The sequence below is a fragment of the Triplophysa dalaica genome, chromosome 3, assembly GCF_015846415.1.
Source record: "Triplophysa dalaica isolate WHDGS20190420 chromosome 3, ASM1584641v1, whole genome shotgun sequence".
NCBI lineage: Eukaryota > Metazoa > Chordata > Actinopteri > Cypriniformes > Nemacheilidae > Triplophysa > Triplophysa dalaica.
The window spans coordinates 6204167-6225648 of NC_079544.1; the positions used below are offsets into that span (position 1 = coordinate 6204167).

At 38.6% G+C, this 21482-nt stretch overlaps 2 protein-coding genes across 2 annotated transcripts; both read left to right on the top strand.

Moving 5' to 3' along the window:
- Nucleotides 1-1319: 1319 nt before the first annotated feature.
- fastk (Fas-activated serine/threonine kinase) lies at nt 1320-13679 on the top strand. Its single transcript, XM_056744283.1, has 10 exons — nt 1320-1924; nt 3664-4474; nt 6681-7154; nt 7267-7415; nt 7528-7744; nt 8826-8985; nt 9753-9844; nt 10105-10774; nt 11007-11121; nt 12121-13679. The coding sequence occupies exons 2-10, from the start codon at nt 3706-3708 to the stop codon at nt 12205-12207; spliced, it is 2733 nt and encodes a 910-aa protein (XP_056600261.1). The 5' UTR covers nt 1320-1924; nt 3664-3705; the 3' UTR covers nt 12208-13679.
- Nucleotides 13680-14582: 903 nt separating this feature from the next.
- On the top strand, nt 14583-19930 carry tmub1 (transmembrane and ubiquitin-like domain containing 1). The gene is made up of 3 exons (XM_056740727.1): nt 14583-14686; nt 16723-17291; nt 19042-19930. The coding sequence occupies exons 2-3, from the start codon at nt 16768-16770 to the stop codon at nt 19391-19393; spliced, it is 876 nt and encodes a 291-aa protein (XP_056596705.1). The 5' UTR covers nt 14583-14686; nt 16723-16767; the 3' UTR covers nt 19394-19930.
- The last annotated feature ends 1552 nt before the right edge of the window (nt 19931-21482 follow it).

Below are 21482 nucleotides of genomic sequence, written 5' to 3' on the forward strand. Positions count from 1 at the left end.
CTATTAAATTAGCATGTTTAAAAGAGAAAATATGAGAAAACTTGTAAACAGAAGTGTTGTAGTCGAGACCACCAAAACCGAGACCAAGACATGACCGAGACCAGAGGGTGACTCGAGACCAAGACCAAGGCAGGCCAAGACCGAGTCGAGACCAAGACCAGCACTCCCAAAATGAATTAAAAAGATCCACAAAACACTAAAAAGTCTAAATAAAATAATAATACAAGTAAATTGGGTGATTTATTGTGCAGAAGTGTTTGTGTTGGATGTTTTATGTTCCTTGTTTTTTCACCCACCTAATGTAACATATTCAAAATTTTCTGCTGGTAAAAATTCCAACAACTAAACATAAAAAACACTGTAAATAGGCAACCAAAGATAAATTTAAGCCTGTGACATTGATAAAACAATCATTCAGCGACCAAATTCGTATCATTGCTTTTTATCTTATCAACAGCAAAATAGCGATGTGTTGCTCAGAAATGCACATAAGCTCAGATTTGTTCTAGATTTGTTTGTGACTAGCCAAAATAACACAAAACTTGTGTTGAATTGTGTCTTAAACTTAAGTCACTTATTAACTCAATGTTTATTGTATAATCATACAAAATCAATATCACATCAGATGTTATAAAATAAAAAAACAAGATCTCATACAAGTACCTTTTTTGCAATCACATCTCGGATATTGTGGGCCTTTGTGTGTATTCATTTTGTTGACAGATTTCTTTAAGACAATCCTCCATTCTTCTCTTCCCAGCAGTAAGAGTAACAGAAGAATCAAATAAGTAACAAGTTGTGAATGCCTTTAAAGCCAGAAGTTTTACATCCAATCACATGAATGATGTCAACACATAATTCAGGCAATGCACCGGCAATTTAGTGTAATTCCCACAGTTGTGGTCTTGACCGGTCTTGAAATAAAATCCTGAGACCAAGACAAGACCTCCTGATTCCGGTCTCGAGCACAACAAAACTGGTAAACCGTGAACAAATAATTTTGTTTTATGGTCATTAAATAAGTATGTTTAAAACCACCTATATCTAATTCTTCACTAAAGTAAATGTAGTTGAATGTAATGTTAGGTTAATTTAGATCTGGTCTGATAAAAGGTCACAGGGTCAAGTGGCATTTATTTTCTCATTTGTATTACCTCGATATTCTGTCTCGGTGTTGTGGTATTTTATTGTTATACTCTAAATGTGACTCTAATGTGAATTTTTGGATAGTACTCGAACAAAATAAACAAGTCATACAACTGACTTAACTGCCAAGAATTCGACACGTGTTTCCGGTCTGCTTCTGTTGACTTCCGGGAACATGGTGGACACCGGGGCTGCGGACGACCACTGGCGGAATGCGAGGGGAGTGTAGTGTAGACAGAGGTTACAGGCCCTGACAGACGTGTGACAGGAGATGAGCGTCATGTATGAATCTGTATCCTGACTGGTATGGTTCAGAACAGCCAGCTTTAGAAACGTTGTTAAGCGCTGTCTGACTTTAGCAAGCTGGGGAAAGGGACGTAACGTGTTACATGTCGATCAAAGCATGTCGTGCTGGCTTCTGTACGGATCGCACGTTTTCACGGACAATATTAGCTGGGGTTTATAACGTTGAGGGTTTCGTGACAGAGAGGCAGCTACGGCAGACACGAAACTTACTGGAAAGCCGTCGGTGCTGTAGCTCGTTAGCTAAAGCTCAGCTCTGCTCTTCTTCCGGGGCCTCACGGGATGCTCACTTCATTCTTTCGCGACATGTCTGACTTCGTAAAAGCTTTAATAAAGACGACTTTTTAATTTCACACCCCTGTTCAGCACAACTAGCCAAATCGATATAATCAGGCGCAATAATAGTTCCAATGCCACTGAATTCATCCTCCTGACCCTGCACGTGCATCCATGCGTCATCTTCTGAGATAAACATGTAAGCCTGCTCTTAATAACGCTTTAGTTGCATCATATTCTATATATGTTATCTATGCATTTGATGTGTTTGAAGTGTCTGTTACTTAAACTAAAGGTCTTAGTTGTCATTGTTCAAGTGCAGAGAGATTTTAAACTTTTTAAAGGAAAGTCTCATCCCATATGGTTTAATCTGTCACCACTCACCCTCATGTTGCTCCAAACCTGTCTGACTTTTTGCATTCATGTAACACACCATAAGTCATAGTAACGTTACTGTATACCAACATTTCACTCTTTTATATACACTGAAAGAATCAATCAAAATGAACGCGCTCTATATTCCCTATGTTGTGAAGTCATACAATGGTTTTGTGAGAAGAACCGAGCGAAATTTAGGTTCTTGTTCAATTTAAAGATGACAGCCATGGTATTTTCTAAGGAAAAGGACAGCCTGGATGTGCTGCTTTAAATAAATCGTGTTGGGTTATACAGGGAAAGCAACATCATGACGGTGAATAACAGACTGGCCATTTTAAGGTGAACTTTTTGCTTTGGTAATGGAGTAATGAAAGGTTAACAGTGTTTCCATAGTGATTAGTCTAGCCATTGACGCACTACGGGCAGCAGATGCACTTAAAATATAAAAAGTCTAAAGAATCAGACTCATAATGCATGTTCACCACCCACAAGGCATCTTTTTCATAAATCATTTACTTCTTTTGTTGTTGGTCCAGTTTCACCTGTAATACTGGATAAATATATTGTTGTATAATGCTTTAGGCTTGAATCAATATTTTCCCATGTTTTACTTACCCTCAAGGCAACTTAAATGCATATGACTCTATATATTTATATATATATATGTGGAGTCGGAGTTATAATACCACGTATACTTTTACTTCTAAGCGGGGGGCTTTTTTAAAGCTTAATATAGTGCTTCCATCGATCAAAGAACAGCTCGACGCGGCTCTGTGGTCTTAACAAAGGTTTTCTAGAGCGAATCGTTGCAGTTGTTTATGAGAAATATCCTTAATGGACAACCCTATAAATGATAATGTTTAACATCCGCTGCAGGCGAACGAGAGGCTTGTTTTTCCGCTAAATGATGGTGATGAAAGCGCCCGCCCAGAGGAGGCGGTGTTTCTTTTGGCTGGAAATGAAAAATGCCGTGTCCATCACAGAAACTTACAGAGATTATCGTTAATAGAGTTGTCAATATGGATATTTCTCTTAAACAAACGTGTCGATTCGCTTCAGACGGCTTGTGTTGAGTACACAGAGCTGTGTCGAGCCGTTCTTTGATTGATGGATGCATTTTTGGAGATTACAAAAATTGCCCCCCATTCTACAGTTTAGATGTAAAGAATACGTGGTATTATAACTCAGACTGCATTATTCTTCAAGAAGAAAGTGACATTCACTTGAGATGCCTTGAGGGTAAGTAAAACATTGGGACATTTTTATTCAAGCCTGAAGTATCCCTTCAATTTAGATATCAGATGTGAGGTTCGGAAAACCTTCATCAGAGCTTGTGATGGAAAGGGCACATCAGCCTGACAATTCTCAAGTTACCGTCTATTTCTAGAGCACCTCTTGCCTGATTCATTAGTGTGGAGATGAGTTTTTTTAAGGGCTAAAGTGTTGCATGTTAATAGTAAAACCCCTAAAGCCACAGTTGACATATGTACGGTGGACTATAAATATGAAAGACAGTCAGCAATATGCTGTCATTAATAAAGAAACTGTTTCTTTTTGTAGGAGTGTTCTCTTGAGCTTCACAGTCGGACCACCTCGTATATCATGCTGGGGCTGCCAGTTAGCTTCGGCCTCTTAACCTGCAGGAGATTCTCCTTGCTCCACCATCCTTCTCGCCTACAGATTTCAGTTGCCCTCGCTAGTATGTACACCGCACGCATGTACAGTGGCGGCGGAGGCAAACCGGCCCGCCGCATCGGCCTGATAGGAGGCGGGCCACCCATGCTGGAGAACCACCATCATCCCCTCCCTCCCCATCATCCTCATGTCCATCAGCCTCCAAATTACCCACCTGTTTATCACGCACGTCTAGATGCCCATCGGGCACATTACCAGACCCACCAACATTACCACACGCACCCGCAGGTCGCCCACTTCCCTCCTTCCCATTATCAACCCCATGCGCATTTGCACCACAGCAAGAAGAAGACGTGGAACTTCATCCACGAGAAGATGAGCTACGACACCTTCTTCACCATGAAGCGGCTGATCGATCGCTCACGCACCGTGGATGAAGTTCTTCGCTGGGTCACGCAGAATCCAGGGAAGATCTCGCACAATCATTACCCCATCGCTCTGCAGAAGATCGGTCAGCTTCTGGTTCTGCAGCAGACTGGAGGGAGTGGAGCGGGCTCCGGAGGAGCGGGTAAAGGGGCTTTGCCGACATCTTCTGGTGGAGGATCAGGGGAGAACGCCATACGACAGATTCTGGACAATCAGGATTTTCAGACGCTCTGTGATGCTATCGTCAATGACTGCTCCAAGTTTGATAACTTCAGCATTGTAAACTGCCTTTATGCTGTTGCTGCCCTTGGTGAGTACTTGAGGTTTAGATCAGTACCTGAGGTTAATATTGTTCATAATATTTTTTAATTTAAATTTGGAGTATATTTGTGATTAAAATATACACAGTGTAGTTAAAAGGACTCGGCTCTCACTACAAAAAATGCTTATAATGTAATTTAAACCCAGAAGTAAAGTTTTAGGGGTTTGCCACTTTACAATTTCATCTTATTAAATAAGATTTCAAAGGAATTGATACAAAAATGATTTTGTTATGCATTTACCCTCATGTGGTTCAAAACCTGTATATGACTTTGTATATGGAACAAAAAAGAAGATTTTGGTTTCGTGTCCATACAATGAAAGTCTTGTATGTTCGTTATTTTAAATGTAGATACGTAGGCACCCAAGGACTTGAGAAAGCGGTGTGGCTCATGTTTTCCATGCAGATTTGATGCAAAATGTGAATTGCATCTTAGGCAACAATGGTTCCTTCGTTCCAGCATAGTTCAACGATTCAAGTTTTTCCCGAAACAATCGCTCTTACGATCAATCACAAGCAGCATCCTAAAGTTGCGTGGTTGGAACTACAGGTCTAGAGCTGTGGTTAGAAGGATAGTTCCTTTTAATTATGACATGTAGACTTACATGCATCATGCCTTTGAGCAAACTAAGCAAGAAACATGCATTGCATTCTAAACATATACACATTTAATTTGATATCTTTTTGTTTTTTAAGGAAATACAAGCACTGTTTTTTTTTTAATATTGTTAAATAAAACAACGGATAACAAAAATAGGACAACAGAATTTGCCATTAAATGCAGTGTTACATTAATTCGATCTGAACGTATTTATTAGTAAACGTCATTACTCCACCACCTGTAGATTGCTGAACCAACTTGGTTCAAACGATTGATTTCTGACAGAGTTATTACAGTTTCGGGAAACAGTTGTAACTACATCTTTAATTTCCTCAATGGTGCATCGTACTATAGTGGTTAACCAGCAAGTTGTGTCGTTGTTCGGGAAACCCAGCCTAGGTTTGAAATGGCGTATTATCATGAGGGTGATAAATGATGAAAGAATTTTCATTTTAAGGTGTTTAATGAAGCAAATGTCACACATTGATCATTGTTTTTAATATTTTGGTACAGAAGATCATTCTGGGGCAGCAACAATTTAGAGTATTATATTAGAAAAAATATTTATTTTAGTATAATTTTTAGTTGTTTACAATTCATGATTATAATGTATAATATAATAACATTTATTATCATTTTTAAATGTAATTTTTGATTGGCTTTTTTAATTTACTTTTGTAGTGCTAGTAAGTGACAATTTTTAAAGCACATATATTATTATTACACAAAACTTGTATGTTTATTATACGGCTGTTCAACGATGAATCGCATCCAGAATAACTTGTTTACATAATATACGTATGTGTACAGTGCATAGTAATTTTGTATTTATACACACATACACATTCATGTACATATTTAGGAAATATCTGAATTTGTATATTAATATTTATATATTATTAAGGTTATAAATATTTATATATGTTTTTCATTTTCATATATTTTTCTTAAATATAAACATGTATGTGAATGCAAATGTGAATGTGTGGATGCATTTTAACATGGAGCAGCCCTAGTTTATTATCATAAGTCTTATTAGGTCCTATTTTGCCAACTTTTTTAAAAGTTTCTTTATTATGTTTATGATGTGCTGAACAATAGGTGTTCATGTTTTGATTTTTTCAAAAAATGCTTTATATATAACGTATTTCACCTGCGTTTTACACAGTCATCTCGATTCTCAGAAAAAGGGCTGATGATTGCCTGGTTGTATGAAGTCCTTCTTTCCGAAATGCTCTGATTGGTCAAGCTGTGCCAGTCTTTTGTGATTGGTCTATCTCTTGTGTGTGTTGAGATGTCCCCCCTTTACCCTATCCTATCCAGGGGGCAGGCTCAATGAGAATTTTGGGATTCATGATGACAGTAACCCAACAAAAAGTTTGTTTTAGTCCCAACAAGCCGTTTATCGTAGTCTTTAAAAAGGCATTTCTGTTAAAGAGAATATCTTCCTTTTCTGTGAACTTTGAGGTCCCCTTTAAGCATTTTACCTTTTTTAACCATCAACTAAACTGTAGTTTTGAGATATTATCTCATAGTAATATTTGAACAATCAAACTTTCTTCTCTTTCTTCCCAAATCTTTTGTGTTTCTCAGGGCTGCCCAGTGACTCTCAGATCGTTCAGGTTCTGGAGGAAGAATCCCAAGCCCGCCTGTCTCAGTTTAACCAAAAGGACATTTCCATGGTATTCAGCAGCAGTATGAAGCTCCATCCGTCCAGCCAGCACCCTTTGATCGAGTCTTGTCTCGCCGGGTTGGAAAAGAACATCGAGCGGGAGCGTCACCCCCAGACACTCTTCCTCCTGCTCTCCTACTACCGCACTAAATGGAGAGCGCTGAGGGTGGCTGACGGAGCCTCTCCGGAGCAGCTGGTGGTGAACCGAAAGATCCTGCGGTTGGTTAAGCACACACTGGCCAGCGTCAGCAGCGTGAGGGACCATGAGATGGCTCTGCTGGATGAGATGCTGTCAGTATGTGCCAGAGAGGCCAGCAACAAGAGCCTTGAGCTTATCTTCAGCTCTCACCTCTTCTACCAGAACAGACAGGAGAAGTTTGTGAGCAGCCTTGCGGGTAAGTCGATGAAAACAATTTAAGCCATTATTAATGGCGGTCTTCCATGTGACTCGTATTCCAAATGGCTTTATATTGCAAGTCTCCTGTAGCAAAACTATCTTTTTTTCAGAGGAGTTGCCTAAAAAGGTTGATAGTATAACCCCTTACACCATGGCCCTCATAGCCAAATACATCGCTCGCCACCGTCTCCGAGAGACGCGCCTCCTGGACACCATCGCTGACTTTTTAGTCAAGAAGGGCGAATACCTGGACAGCAAGGTGAGACATGATGTAGTATTAGACCATTTTCATACTACTGGGGGCATTTTACACATTTCACATGAGCAATGTATCGTACATGTAATCATTCAGCATCTGTTCCTCTCTCCAGGTGATCCAAAAGCTTGTTTTCCCATTCAGTCGTATGAGTTATCGGCCTGCCAACGAAGCTCAGTTTTTCTCCAAGCTGGAGATGGTGCTGGAGTTAAAAGCTTTGAGCTCTCCGCTGGCCACCGTTAACATCCTCATGTCCCTGTTCCAGCTAGGTCATTTTCCTGGACTCGTACTGCACCGTGTCTTCTCTCCACCATTCATCAGTAACGTCACCAGTGAGTCTTAAAACCTGTTTTCAATACAAACTATATTACAGGTGCATTGGTGGGATGCTTGTGAGATTAGTGCTTATCTCTTTAAATATAATATAAAATAATATATTAACAGTTTATTTTCTGTTATTGCTTTTATTGCTTTTATTATATATCATATATGGGTCAATGACGTGACATGTATTTTTTGTGTCCAAATTCATTATTTTCCTAAAAAGAATTTGAATAAATACATGTCATATATCAAATGGATCTACAATATGTCCTTTATAAGAAACCCTTTTCATTTTATTGAAATTCAATAGATTTTTTGAGTTTTGGTGTTTGAAAGACCAAAAATGTCAGGTGGTGCGACCGTCCGAACATACAAACAGAGAACAAAACTGAGAAATAAATGTTAATTTTGTCAATAAAATTCTTAATAAAATATTTTGGCATGATTTTATGTTAAATTTCTTATATATGAGGGGAAAAATACTCAGTGCTAAATACATTAAATGTATATTATTTTAAATTAATATATGGTCGCACCACCTGACATTTTCTGGGAGGTAAAATCAGAAATCTTGTTTAATAATGAACTAATGCTCCCTAAAATGCTGTAAAACCAATATAAATCAACACAATACATTTTTTTGGACATAAAAATACATTTTCAAACTGTTTTGCTTAATTTTTTTTTTTTTTTCTTGAAAACCTTATTTGTCATTGACCCATATACATATAAAGTAAGATAAGATTATGTAAACATTCCTTTTAAAAATACATTTTAAATCCACATTAGATAATGTTTACAGGTGTGTTTATGTCTGACAGTGGCAATGGCCATGGCAATAAAATCTATAACTTAATTGAAAAGTTTGGTTTACCCTGTGCCATGGCCCCCTGTCCTACCACTACTGGCCACCGGGGGCACCTCATAGTCTGGAAACCGTTGCATTAGTTTTTTACTGTCCATAGTTTACCATATTTTAAAGCATTGGCATAAGAGTATTTACTGTATTGAAAACAATACAAACAGTATCTTTAAAGTTTAAAAAAATCTGATTAAATTCAAGAACTTGTGTTTTGTGTTGCTGTGTAGACAGCCCTTATGCCCTGATTGTACGTCGCTATCTTTCACTGCTGGATGCAGCTGTAGAGTTGGAGTACAGGGACTACACTGGACCTCGCCTTCAGGACACCCATAAAGTGCTCATGTTTGACCATGCATTAACTGCAGATGAGGTGAATCGCAAATACAGGTGAGAAACTGTATACATCCATCCTCACTCGGTCAGAACAGCAGAGCTTTCAGGCCATTTGTAAGCTTTTTGTAAATGTGTAAACTTCTAGACAAAGGTGGACAGTACTTAAGTATTTAAACTCTACTCAGGTACATTTTCAAGTGCTTTTCCTAATTGGTATTTGTTGATGAAAGCACATTTTCACACTTCGACTATCGGAAGATAGTTTAAAAACAGTCTATGATCAGGGCCGATATATCCTGCCAGTCAAAGGTTGGACAGGAAAATGCAATGAATTTGTGCTCTGTGTATAGAAAAGGTTAAGAAACAATGCCTGTTCAATATAAACAGTCATGATATTAATTAATAACATTCAGAAATGTAAGAAATATTGATTTAATCTTCAGAATCAGCAGATATCACTCTGAATAATCGTCTATCGGTATCGGTGGAGAAGTTTACCGATACATAGCTTGTGTACCAGTGGATCTATAGTTTTTACTTTGGAACATTTTACTTCCCTACATTATAAATCATATATCACACTCCACAACATTTCATAAGTGTTTAAATTCAATTTAAGTGTTTTTTTACTTTAATACTCAAGTGCATAAAAAATTTTGTACTTTCTTACTTTTGCTCAACTAGAATTTTTAAGGGAAAATACTTCAGTGAAAGTATAAAAGCACTACATTTTCAACATATTCAAATATTAAACGTAAAAAATGACTTGTATTTATAAAATGTATTGGAAAAGAGCTGAGAGTGTTTTGTTTATATTTCAGTTATAAAGGTCTGGTTGCAGAGGCGCTCCGGCAGCTTGTCGGCGAGCACGGCTACAAACAAGATGAGGTTCTTGCACCAGGATATTACACAGGTTATTTTCTTTTTATAATGTGACACCACACTTACAAATGTCTTTTGTCAAGATCTATGCATGTATCTAAAAGTCATATCTTATCTCATAGCTTTCCTGTAGCTCAGTGGTAAGAGCACTGCGTTAACAACGCAAGGTTGTGGGCTTGATCCCAGGCGATTGCAAATACCTATGTAAAATGTATAGGATAACGCAATGTAAGTCGCTTTGGATAAAAGCGTCTGCCAAATGCCTAAATGTAAATGTAAATCTTACTCCAGATTTCCTGCTGTGGATCGATAGCACTGGCCGCGTTCTCCCGATCAGAACATCGGCAGCATCATTAACTGCAGGTTCAACCCCGTGTGTAGCGCTAAACCTCAAATCTCCTGAAGGTTCTGCCTCTGTCGCTGCTCTCACTACTGACTTCAAGAAGTTTTCTCCCTTCGCTCCTTCACTAGAGGAAGAGGGCGAAAAACGAGCAGGCGAGGAGCCTGTCTTCCTCTCCGCTCACATACGCCCCTCGGTGGCAACAGCAGGTGCTCCAAGGGTCGGCCCTAATGGAACGGTACCGCTCGACTACAACCCATACTACACAACTTCTGATTATTACTCTACCCTAGCCAAGGAGCACTCCCTAGAGAGCCAGGACAGCTCTACTCTAAGTAGCCCATCAGACTGCCTGACCCAGGCAGGACCTTCTGTTCCAGGGACGGTCGCCCCGCAAGACTCTCTCTTTCAGTTCTCCATTGGAAAAATCCTGGAGGATGAGGGGGGTGCTGCCACCACGGCAGGAGCAAACCCGGGGCCGGACTGTGAGATCACAACGTTTTATGAAGGCGTGTCGTACCCGGAGAGTAGCGAGAGCGACGTAGTGGCCAGTTCTCCAATGCAGCTTCACAACACAGACAACCCAGAAGCTGAGCGGACATCAGGAGAACAAGTGAAGAGGTTAGTCTGTGTATTTGACTGTGTCGTCTGTGGAACACAAAAGAAGATATTTTGAGAAATGTCTCGGGTTTTGTGTCCAAACAATGAAAGTCAATGCTGTTTGGTTACCAGAGGCCTTTAAAATATCTTCTTTTGTGTTCTGCACAAGAACAAAAGTCATGCAGGTTTGAGGAATATTAAGGAATGAAAGTGTTTGCTTATTGTCGTATTTTCTGCCCTTTCTCATATGCAGGGTTATAATGTCTGTGAATGATAAATGGCATTATTGCCATAATTCTGATGTGCTGGTGGGATCCAGGGCAATGAGAGACCGACACCTGCTGTTACTGGGTTACGTGATACTGCAGGTGAACACAAATTTTCATAAGTTTCATATGGACTCTTATGATATTGATTTATGTAGAAGATGACAAACACATTAAAATACATATGTCATTGTACCGTAATAGTTTAAATTGAGTTAGTTCTGGCAGGTCACATGAATTCAGCTTGCATCAGGTGCAGCTAATCAATGTTAACCAATAGTCATACAACACACACTAGATTGCTTCCTATTTGAGTTGCATTTCTTTGCTCCTTATCAACGCTTAATCGTGTTGCAACTAAAATCCACCTCCACCCCATCTCCTCCCAATCTGCATGTATCTTCAGATCTTTTAATTTGATCTTGTACGCATCAGGAACTGTTCTGGTTGCTCAGGTGGGGGGGGGCATGTATTGATGCACTTCTGCTATGTCCATGCAAGGCTGCAAGGTGCCCAATTGGCACTAAGGGGCCTAAAGTGTGCCAAGAAAACATCCCCCATACCATTACACCACCACCATAATTGCATTAATGAGAAATTGAACAGGTGTTCCTAATAATCCTTTAAGTGAGTGTATATACAGCCACTGGAAAAATGTAAGAGACCATTTCAAAATTATTTTCTATTTACAGGTATGTGTTATGGTAAAAAGTATATATTTTTTCATTCTCTGAACTACTACTACATGCAAATATAAAATATAGTTTCTATTTGCCTTGATTTGATAATGATAACCTTGGTTTTTCTCACAGTTTTCATGCGTCTTGTCATTCTGTCAATCATTCACATTTTTGTCGGATGACTTTCTCACTCCCGAGGATTTAACAAAAACTGGACTAGAATGGACACAAAACATCTAGAAATTATGATTAAATGAACATTTAAAGTGGGCTTTTAATTTTTCCACGGCTTTATATGTTTGTATCTACATGGGATTCCAATACAAAAAAATGATATTGCTACTAAAAACTGTGTAGTATATCAAAGCATTTTTTGTCAGATAGGTAAACTGTTGTTGTTTGTTTCTTATGTTCTTTGCAGCTGCCCTATCTGGAACTGGAGAAGCTGAACGGGATAGAGGAAGTAAAGCAGTACCTACACAAAAAGCTGCTGGAAATTCCTTTATGACATCATCAATGGAAAGAGAGTGTGTTTGTGTGCTTCAGAGAGCATGTGCAACAGTTTCAAGAGGTTTTGTTGCTTTCAGAAAGACTTTTGTGTACGTGTGTATGTGAGTGTCTGTATGTATGCGTGTTTGTTACGCATGGGATGTGATCAGTCCTTGTTTTCAGGACAACATCTGTGGACACGAGGAATCTGGGTGGGTGTTATATTAGTTCTTTAACTATAGATTGAGATCTCTGGGCAAATTTCAAAGGTATATCATATTATGTAGTATGTGGTAGGATGACACAATACTTCCCTCAGCCAATTATGAAGCGCCATTTCTGTCATGTGGAGGGAAATATTTATCCTTCTCAGTATACTTATATCAAAAAAATACAGTAGCACTTCTGAAATGTTTATGTTTTGTCCAGAGCGAGTGTTTTGGTATATTTGGTCATTGGTATGATCACTAAGGGATGAGAGAGGTTAGTTGTTCATTATTATATGTTCCCCAGCTATTTCTTTTGTATTCGCACATCTCTTTTTGATGTGTTCATGTGCAGTGTCTTTTGGGGAAAGTATGGAATATAATATATTTTTTGCTAGTGCACTTGGTGCAAACACAAGTGTGGAGTGGTCTGGTGATGAGCTGTTTGAATTCCTTTATTTCAGATGCAGCCATAAAGATTTTAAACCTGAAAGAACTATGGATGTATATTAAAAATAGATGGGACCGTTAAGTCTTATGATTCTATTGGATGTTAACTATATAAAGCTAAAGAATGGAAAAAGGAATGTACAGAAGTTCTAATATGTAGGGAAGGGTTATAGTTACACATTTTATTTTCTCAGAAAGTTTGTCAACGTTGGCGTCATGAGCGAAAAGCAATGCACCCAGTTGACTGTAGGATAATAATTAAATAATTTTCATCTCTCCTGTGTTGGAGAATGTTGAGTTTTTAGAGTGTGCCTTTAGATTATGGAGCTGCTGTCATTGTAATCGTCAATTCAATTTTTGTGTGATAAAACAAGTCAAATTTAACTTCAGTTTTAAAATAAAGGTAATTTCATTAGTAGAAAGGCCTTGATCCATTGGGTTTGTCTGGGCTGACAACAATCGGTAATTTTTGTCGTAGCGACTATGAAAGGCAACCGTCTATCCAGATATTAAAGTTTACAAAACATGCATATTTGTTTTCAACTAAAACAGTGATAGATTATTCAATTTCTTCAGGCCTTGCTTTAATCCATTTATAAAAGCATAAAGATCTTGTAATCTGAGATCTTATTCATATGAAATACTTATTTTGTGCGAGTCATTCATATGCCACTTTCTCTGTGTGCATTTGCTTTGCTCTTTCTTTAGAGGGGAACATAATTTATTATGGGAAGTGAGTGTAAGTGGATTGTGTGAGTGAATGTCTGTGTATGTTTATATATACATATTAAAATATCTATATAAAAAAGATTATTACAAATTAAAAAGCAAAAAAAACCTTTTTGTCTTTAGTTTTTCTTAACACTTTAGAAGAGCAAGTTTAATGAGGCTGATGATAATATATTTAATCAAACGTAGAATATTGAGATCTCCAAGTTCATTGCGCTATGATAAAAAGACTATAACGAGTTTAATGATGTCTGGTCACTAACAATTGGAGACCTTAATTCAGTCTTCAGTCTAACAGAGTCTGATCAGGTGCTAGTGGCAGCTCTGAATTGCTCTTTTGTGTCCGGCACATCTAGACATCTGTGTGTGAAGGAGAGACACAAAAGACAACAAATTAAGATTAAGTCTAGTAGCATAATAATATAGAGGCACCACAGCGTCACTTCAGAGCTGCCCAACACAGGTTGGGTAAATTACTTCAAAAAAGTAATACGCAATTTCTTGATCAATATATTTAAATCGTTCAGTATTTTCACTGTGAATAAAATTGCATTAATCCTTATTATTTAACGTTACTTCTTAAAACCCTTTTCAACCTTGACCATGCAGACAATAGAAGTGAAACTCTTTATAAAATTTAGCCGATTAAACATCGGCTTATTAAGAGATTTCTGAAAACAAAAATGCATGCAATTAATAAACTGCCTCCTCAATAACTCCATAGGTCTTAATAATATAATATTTTGACAACAAAGAGAAATCTCTACAAACGACATGAACAAAATGAATTAATTAAAAAAAATAGTTTATGTTTATAAAAGTGGTTGAAAGCATATAGACTATGTAATGCATATTCTTACAAATGAAGCTTAATTAGTATTTCAGGGAGAAATGATTTAATTCCAGTCATTAGTAGGAGCAGTTCACTTAAAAATGTGCTCCCTAGAAAGGATGTTATGTGACAATGAACTTAAGCCAATGAACTTTTATTTTGACGTCTCATGTTTAACCGGAAGTGGCCTTTTCGGCATCGCCGTCTACTGCCAGAGATCAGGAAGCGCAGACGTAAAACGGTGCGAATCATGGACCATCATACGATGTGATATGTCAACGGTAAGTTGATTTTTCCGTAACCTCTCACAGCTTTTATTAAGTCTTACTGCAGTTTACCTCGTGGACATGTTTAGATAGGACGCGACAGCATTAGCAGCTGTGCTGAGCTCGTGTTAGCTGCGCTCGAGATGTAGCAATGCGCTTTACAGTCACACACACATCATAATTTACCAACAACAACCGATGTTCGTCAACAAACACCTATTACACAACGTGCTAAACTTAATGCTTGCTAAGCTATTTATTTGAAATTACTTTGGTCGATTATAACTTTTCCATACGTACTGTCTAAGTTACGTGGCTGTAACTAGTTCTTCGCTTCCTGCTGTTGCTTGTCATTTAACATAATGTTTTATGATTTTCGCGATTTAAATCACCTTTAGTTGGTGTGTCCCATTACAACCGTGTACAATCGCTGCAAATGAAGTGTATTTTGGGGTTCTCCTTTAAAGTAGTTGTCATATGGCTAGAAACATGCTGACACTTACAGTTAAACTGGGGAAAGTGTCTGTGAGACCACCCACGTGCGTGCGTGCGTTCAAAGGTTGCAGCTTATGCAGGTAACAGTTTAAAGGATTACACTGAAACTCGATTTGCTTACATAGTTAATGTGTGTTTACATAGAGTATCTCACAGAAGTGGGTACACACCTCATATTTGTGTAAATATTCTATTATATCTTTTAATGTGACGACACTGAAGAAATTACACTTTGTTACAATGTAAAGTAGTGAGTGTACAGCTTGTATAACAGTGTCATTTTGCTTTCCCCTTAATATAACTCGACACGCATCCAATAATGTCTAAACAACTGGCAACAAAAGTGAGTACACCCCTAAGTGTAATTTGGGCCCAATTACATGTTCCACTCAGAACAGCCCTCGCCAGGGTCGACCAAAGAAGTTGAGTTCACATGCTCTGCATCATATCCAAAGGTTGTCTTCGGGATATAGACGTTTTGAGTGCTGTCAGCATTGCCGCAGAGGTTGAAGGGGTGGGGGTTAGCCTGTCATTGCTCAGACCATACGCCACACACTGCATCAAATCTTCTAAAGATGATGCACAAAAAAGCCCTCAAACAGTTTGCTCAAGACAAGCAGACTAAGGACATGTATTACTGGAACCATGTCCTGTTATCCGATGAGACAAAGATGAACCTATTTGGTTCAGATGCTGTCAAGGGACCAGGCGAGGAGTACAAAGACAAGTGGTTCTTGACTATAGTCGAGCATGGTGGTGGGAGTGTCATGGTCTGGGTTTGCATGAGTGCCACCGGCGATAGGGAGCTGCAGTTCATTGAGGGAGCCATGAATGCCAACATGTACTGTGACATACTGAAGCAGAGCATGATCCCCTCCCTTTGGAGGCTGTGCTCGCAGGGCAGTATTCCAACATAACAACCCCGAACACACCTCCCAAGACGACCACTGCCTTGTTAAAGAAGCTGAGGGTAAAGGTGAAGACCTTAACCCTATTGAGCATCTGTGGTGCACCCTCAAACGGAAGGTGGAGGAGCCCAAGGTCTCAAACATCCACCTGCTCCTTGATGTCCTCATGGAGGAGAGGAAGAGGACTCCAGTGGCAACCTGTGTGAGGCTCTCGTGAACTCCATGCCCAAGAGGGTTAAGGCAGTGCTGGAAAATAATGGTGGCCGCACAAAATATTGACACTTTGGGCCTATTTTGTACATTTTCACTTAGGGGGTACTCACTTTTGTTACCAGCTGTTTAAACATCAATGGCTGTGTGTAGAGTTATTTTCAGGGGACAGCAGATTTACACTTTAATACAAGCTGTACGCTCACAGATTTACATTATAGCAACTTGTCATTTCTTCAGTGTTGTCACTTGTAAAGATATAATAAAATATTTACTAAAATGTGAGGGGTGTACTCGCTTCTGTGGGAAACTTGTTCCTATTAACTGTGTCCGCGAGTTTTTACATTCACAGTATTATGTTTTAAAACCCCCACCTCATATGATCTTCTCTACAGTAAATTCATAAATAAAACCAGTAATTGTTAACATGTGCTATAGGTGCCTAGTTTGAAGTTGCCTTAGTCCAGGACACAGCAGACCAGGATGGCTCTAATAGAGGGGGTGGGTGATGAGGTCACCCTGCTCTTTGGAGTGGTTTTCCTGGTGCTCATCCTGGTTCTGGCCTGGGCCTCCACTCACACTGTCGAACCCCCTGAACACCTGCTCTCACCTAGCCCAGGGACCGCCCCCTCCACAGAGACTGACACCCAGGAGCCACTCCCCCCAGGTAACACGGACACGACGGCCGGCCATGTCAGGGAAAACGATAAGAATGAGCCTGGAACTGAAGCAGGAGCGCAGGGGCAGAGCCCAGATGTCAGTACGGCAGGAGGAGGTGAGGAGGGGCTTCTGGAGGAAGCGGAGATTGGGAGGGATGGTTTGAGACATCGAGAGGCAGCGGGTCCCTCTTTTTTGACCCCGGGCGGTACCCCAAATGCCACGCAGCCTTCGGCGGAAGAGGCACCGAACGACACCCAAAGAAACATGGTGCTCAGGCTGAAGTTCTTGAATGATACGGAGAGGGCGGCGCAAGTGAATCCTCAAGACACAATTGGTTACATTAAAAGGTGAGCAAATAAAAAAGGTAGTGTTAACATTTTCGTGACAAATGTTTCTTTTAAGACAGTATGTTAGATGGATTGTGTCAAACGGCTTCTGTCTAAAATAGACATTTTGTGCATTTTTTTTTATAATTTATGTGTATGGGTTTATCCTTGGTGAATAAATTGTCACTAGGCAACATACACATTTTTGTCAATCAATAAAAAAGCTTGTGCAAAGAAAACGTTGGTAACAGCCCACACACTTTTGCCATCCAGAGACCTTTTTTCAATTCTTTCTCAGATGTAATGTGTGCCACTATGTTTCAATCAGAAAAGTGAAACCAAGTACAAGGGTACTCGGAGGTAACAACAAAGATTGATGATGAAATCATCCATATACACTAGTACATGAACTTCTTGCTGTTTTGCAGTTCATCAGTTAGTGTGCCACTGGGCCATAACCAATAAAGAGTGCAGGAATGATGTATTTTTATATGCAAGATCCGACAATGACTTAAAAAATACCTTTTGATTAAAGGCCTGAAATAAGGTCAATGGTTAACAAAAGCATATTTTATTGTTTTTTAATTCTACAACATAAATCTCGCTTGGATTACCACAATGCCAACTCGTGATCTTTTTAAAAGTTTTTTCTATAAAATGATGGTTGCTAACAAGATTTATGATGATTCACAGAGTAGTTATTTATCAGGAAACATGTTTTTTTATAAAGTTTGAAAGAGATGTTAGAGGGTAGGTGGTTGTGACATTGATATCAAGCAACTGTGGTGTAGTCTGTTTATAGCCTCATGTATTGCGCCACTAACTTCCTGGGGTCTCATTCATCAACAGTCCGCAGAAAAGGTTCTATATTTAAAGAAGTCTAAGTTCAATAAAATTTGTTTTTATCAAACGTGCGTACTCGGTTTCTTATGCACACCAGTAAGTATCATTGGTGATAAATTAATTTGCAGTCAGAAATGCCCCAAACAAACTATATATGGGAGTCACTATTGGTGACTAATATATATTGAATACTTGGAATAAAACTTATCATCTCATAATTAGATTTACTTTCTAGTAATCCTGAAGACCTTGATTAGCTAAATCAGATGTGTTTAAATAGGGTTGGAGCAAAAGCCGTGGCCCTCCTGGAATTGAGTTTTAGATCACTGACATAGACCAACCATAAAACAACACCGATGGATCCCTGGGTACCTGTTTGATTTATCGCTTGAGTCATTGCACAAAATTACCAAAATGCCCATGCCTAGTAACCATTCTAGTAGACTCAGAGAGATCTGGAAATAAGGTTCTCTGACATTTGCTGGAAATATGATGCATTTACTGTGTGGGTGTCAATGCTTGCAGTAGCTGAATGAAGCTTTGCGTAAAGAAAAAGGTCATGGAAAAGTTTATGGGAAGACTGCTTTTGTTTGTTTGAGTCAAAACATTGCACAAACTATTCAATGATTTGTCAAGATATTTTCAATGTTTCCGATGCTTTTCATATTAATTGACTGTTCGTATTTTGATGGACTGTGTGCAAGAAAGACGTTTCAGGTCAGAGAAGTATTCTAGATTTCCTCCAAATGTTTGATTTGGGAGGTAAATGCTAATTTACCCGTACAGAATGTTTTGCGTTTTGTTATGGTGAGACCTAAACAGAGAAGAGGTTATGTAAGTGAAATGAGTGACAAAACTGGTTAACAGATGCAGTATGATCAATCTGTGTGTGTTTATAATCTAAACGTGTGTCTGATTGCATTTTCAGGACTTATTTTGCTGGACAGGAGCACCAGGTACGTCTGATTTACCAGGGCCAGCTCCTTCAGGACGATACACAGACGTTGGTGTCTCTCAACCTGGCTGACAACAGTGTTCTGCACTGCCACATCTCGCAGCATGCCACACGAGCGATCCCCGCAGGGGCACGTGCCGCTGATCAGGTGCATGTGGCACTTAACGTTGGCAGCCTCATGGTGCCTCTGTTTGTTTTTATGCTCTCTGTGCTCTGGTATTTTCAAATTCAGTACCGGCAGTTCTTCACCGCACCTGCCACGGCCTCGCTCGTGGGCATTACCATCTTTTTTAGTTTTGTTGCATTTGGGGTGTACCGCCGTTGATGGCCGATTCTGATCACCCATGTTCAGCACATACATGTTTGCAGACACGCATTCTTTGCACTTGCTCACGAGTGCCAGTTGCAAAATCTTCTGGGATTTCTGAACTCTGCAGGTTTGCTAAAGGCTGTGATTTCAGAGATTCATCTCTGAGATTTGTGTTTGTTTGATTGATTTAGGTTTTTGTCTTATTATTTTCATCTGTTTCGTCATTTTCCTCTGCACCACGCTTGTCACAGATAGAAATATGCTATATTTTTGATTTTTAAATAGATTTGCTGTTAATGCTGGCCCTTGTTTTTCTTTTTCATGAGCGTGCTCCCAGTGTGAAACTGGGACTTGCCTATAAGAGGGTGTATGAAATGGTTTTGTGGCTGTCCAGGTTTCAAGCAGGGGTCCGTCTGGCTGTCTGTTGGACTTAAACTGTAGTAAAGCAAGGCAGGCACAACTACTCTTATATGTTTGGACGTTTAAAAATAATTTGTGTACAATATGTCTTTTGAAACAGAGAAATAATCTATTAAATCATTCTTTTATTTACTGGTCTCTGTTGTTACTGATCATGTGTTTACAATACTTGCACTATACGTTTTTGTAAATAAATGGCACGGAAATGATGTACATACTGTATGTGTTTTGCCAAATGTAAATGGGTAAATAAATGGTTAGTCCAGTAGGCGTCTGTAAGCTTCCTGTGGGCCTTATATTTGAGACTTCAACAATTATTGTGAAGGAAAATAGCAGCAGTGTGCGTTTTATTCCACTAGATAAATACACAAAATGTCTAATTTTGTGTTAAACTTAAAGTTTTACTTAAAAATGTACAGGTCATCTCCATATGTAGTTTCCTGTGGGCCTTATATTTGAGACTTCAACAATTATTGTGAAGGAAACTAGCAGCAGTGTGCCTTTAATTCCACTAAATAAATACACAAAATGTCTAATTTTGTGTTAAATTTAAAGTTATACTTAAAAATGTACAGGTCATCTCCATATGTAGTTCCTGTGGGCCTTATATTTGAGACTTCAACAATTATTGTGAAGGAAACTAGCAGCAGTGTGCCTTTAATTCCACTAAATAAATACACAAAATGTCTTATTTTGTGTTAAATTTAAAGTTATACTTAAAAATGTACAGGTCATCTCCAGATGTAGTTCCTGTGGGCCTTATGTTTGAGACTTCAACAATTATTGTAAAGGAAAATAGCAGCAGTGTGCGTTTAATTCCACTAAATAAATACACAAAATGTCTTATTTTGTGTTAAATTTAAAGTTTTACTTAAAAATGTACAGGTCATCTCCAGATGTAGTTCCCTGTGGGCCTTATATTTGAGACTTCAACAATTATTGTGAAGGAAACTAGCAGCAGTGTGCGTTTTATTCCATTAAATAAATACACAAAATGTCTTATTTTGTGTTAAATTTAAAGTTATACTTAAAAATGTACAGGTCATCTCCAGATGTAGTTTCCTGTGGACCTTATGTTTGAGACTTCAACAATTATTGTAAAGGAAAATAGCAGCAGTGTGCGTTTAATTCCACTAAATAAATACACAAAATGTCTTATTTTGTGTTAAATTTAAAGTTATACTTAAAAATGTACAGGTCATCTCCATATGTAGTTCCCTGTGGGCCTTATATTTGAGACTTCGACAATTATTGTAAAGGAAAATAGCAGCAGTGTGCGTTTAATTCCACTAAATAAATACACAAAATGTCGAATTTTGTGTTAAATTTAAAGTTATACTTAAAAATGTACAGGTCATCTCCAGATGTAGTTTCCTGTGGACCTTATGTTTGAGACTTCAACAATTATTGTAAAGGAAAATAGCAGCAGTGTGCGTTTAATTCCACTAAATAAATACACAAAATGTCTAATTTTGTGTTAAATTTAAAGTTATACTTAAAAATGTACAGGTCATCTCCAGATGTAGTTTCCTGTGGACCTTATGTTTGAGACTTCAACAATTATTGTAAAGGAAAATAGCAGCAGTGTGCGTTTAATTCCACTAAATAAATACACAAAATGTCTAATTTTGTGTTAAATTTAAAGTTTTACTTAAAAATGTACAGGTCATCTCCAGATGTAGTT

Coding starts and splice junctions, on each gene's coding strand:
- fastk (XM_056744283.1), top strand. CDS start 3,706: ATGCTGGGGCTGCCAGTTAGCTTCGGCCTCTTAACCTGCAGGAGATTC. Junction 7,745..8,825: donor ATTCATCAGTAACGTCACCA/GTGAGTCTTAAA, acceptor GTTGCTGTGTAG/ACAGCCCTTATGCCCTGATT. Junction 11,122..12,120: donor TGGGTTACGTGATACTGCAG/GTGAACACAAAT, acceptor TGTTCTTTGCAG/CTGCCCTATCTGGAACTGGA.
- tmub1 (XM_056740727.1), top strand. CDS start 16,768: ATGGCTCTAATAGAGGGGGTGGGTGATGAGGTCACCCTGCTCTTTGGA. Junction 17,292..19,041: donor ACAATTGGTTACATTAAAAG/GTGAGCAAATAA, acceptor TTGCATTTTCAG/GACTTATTTTGCTGGACAGG.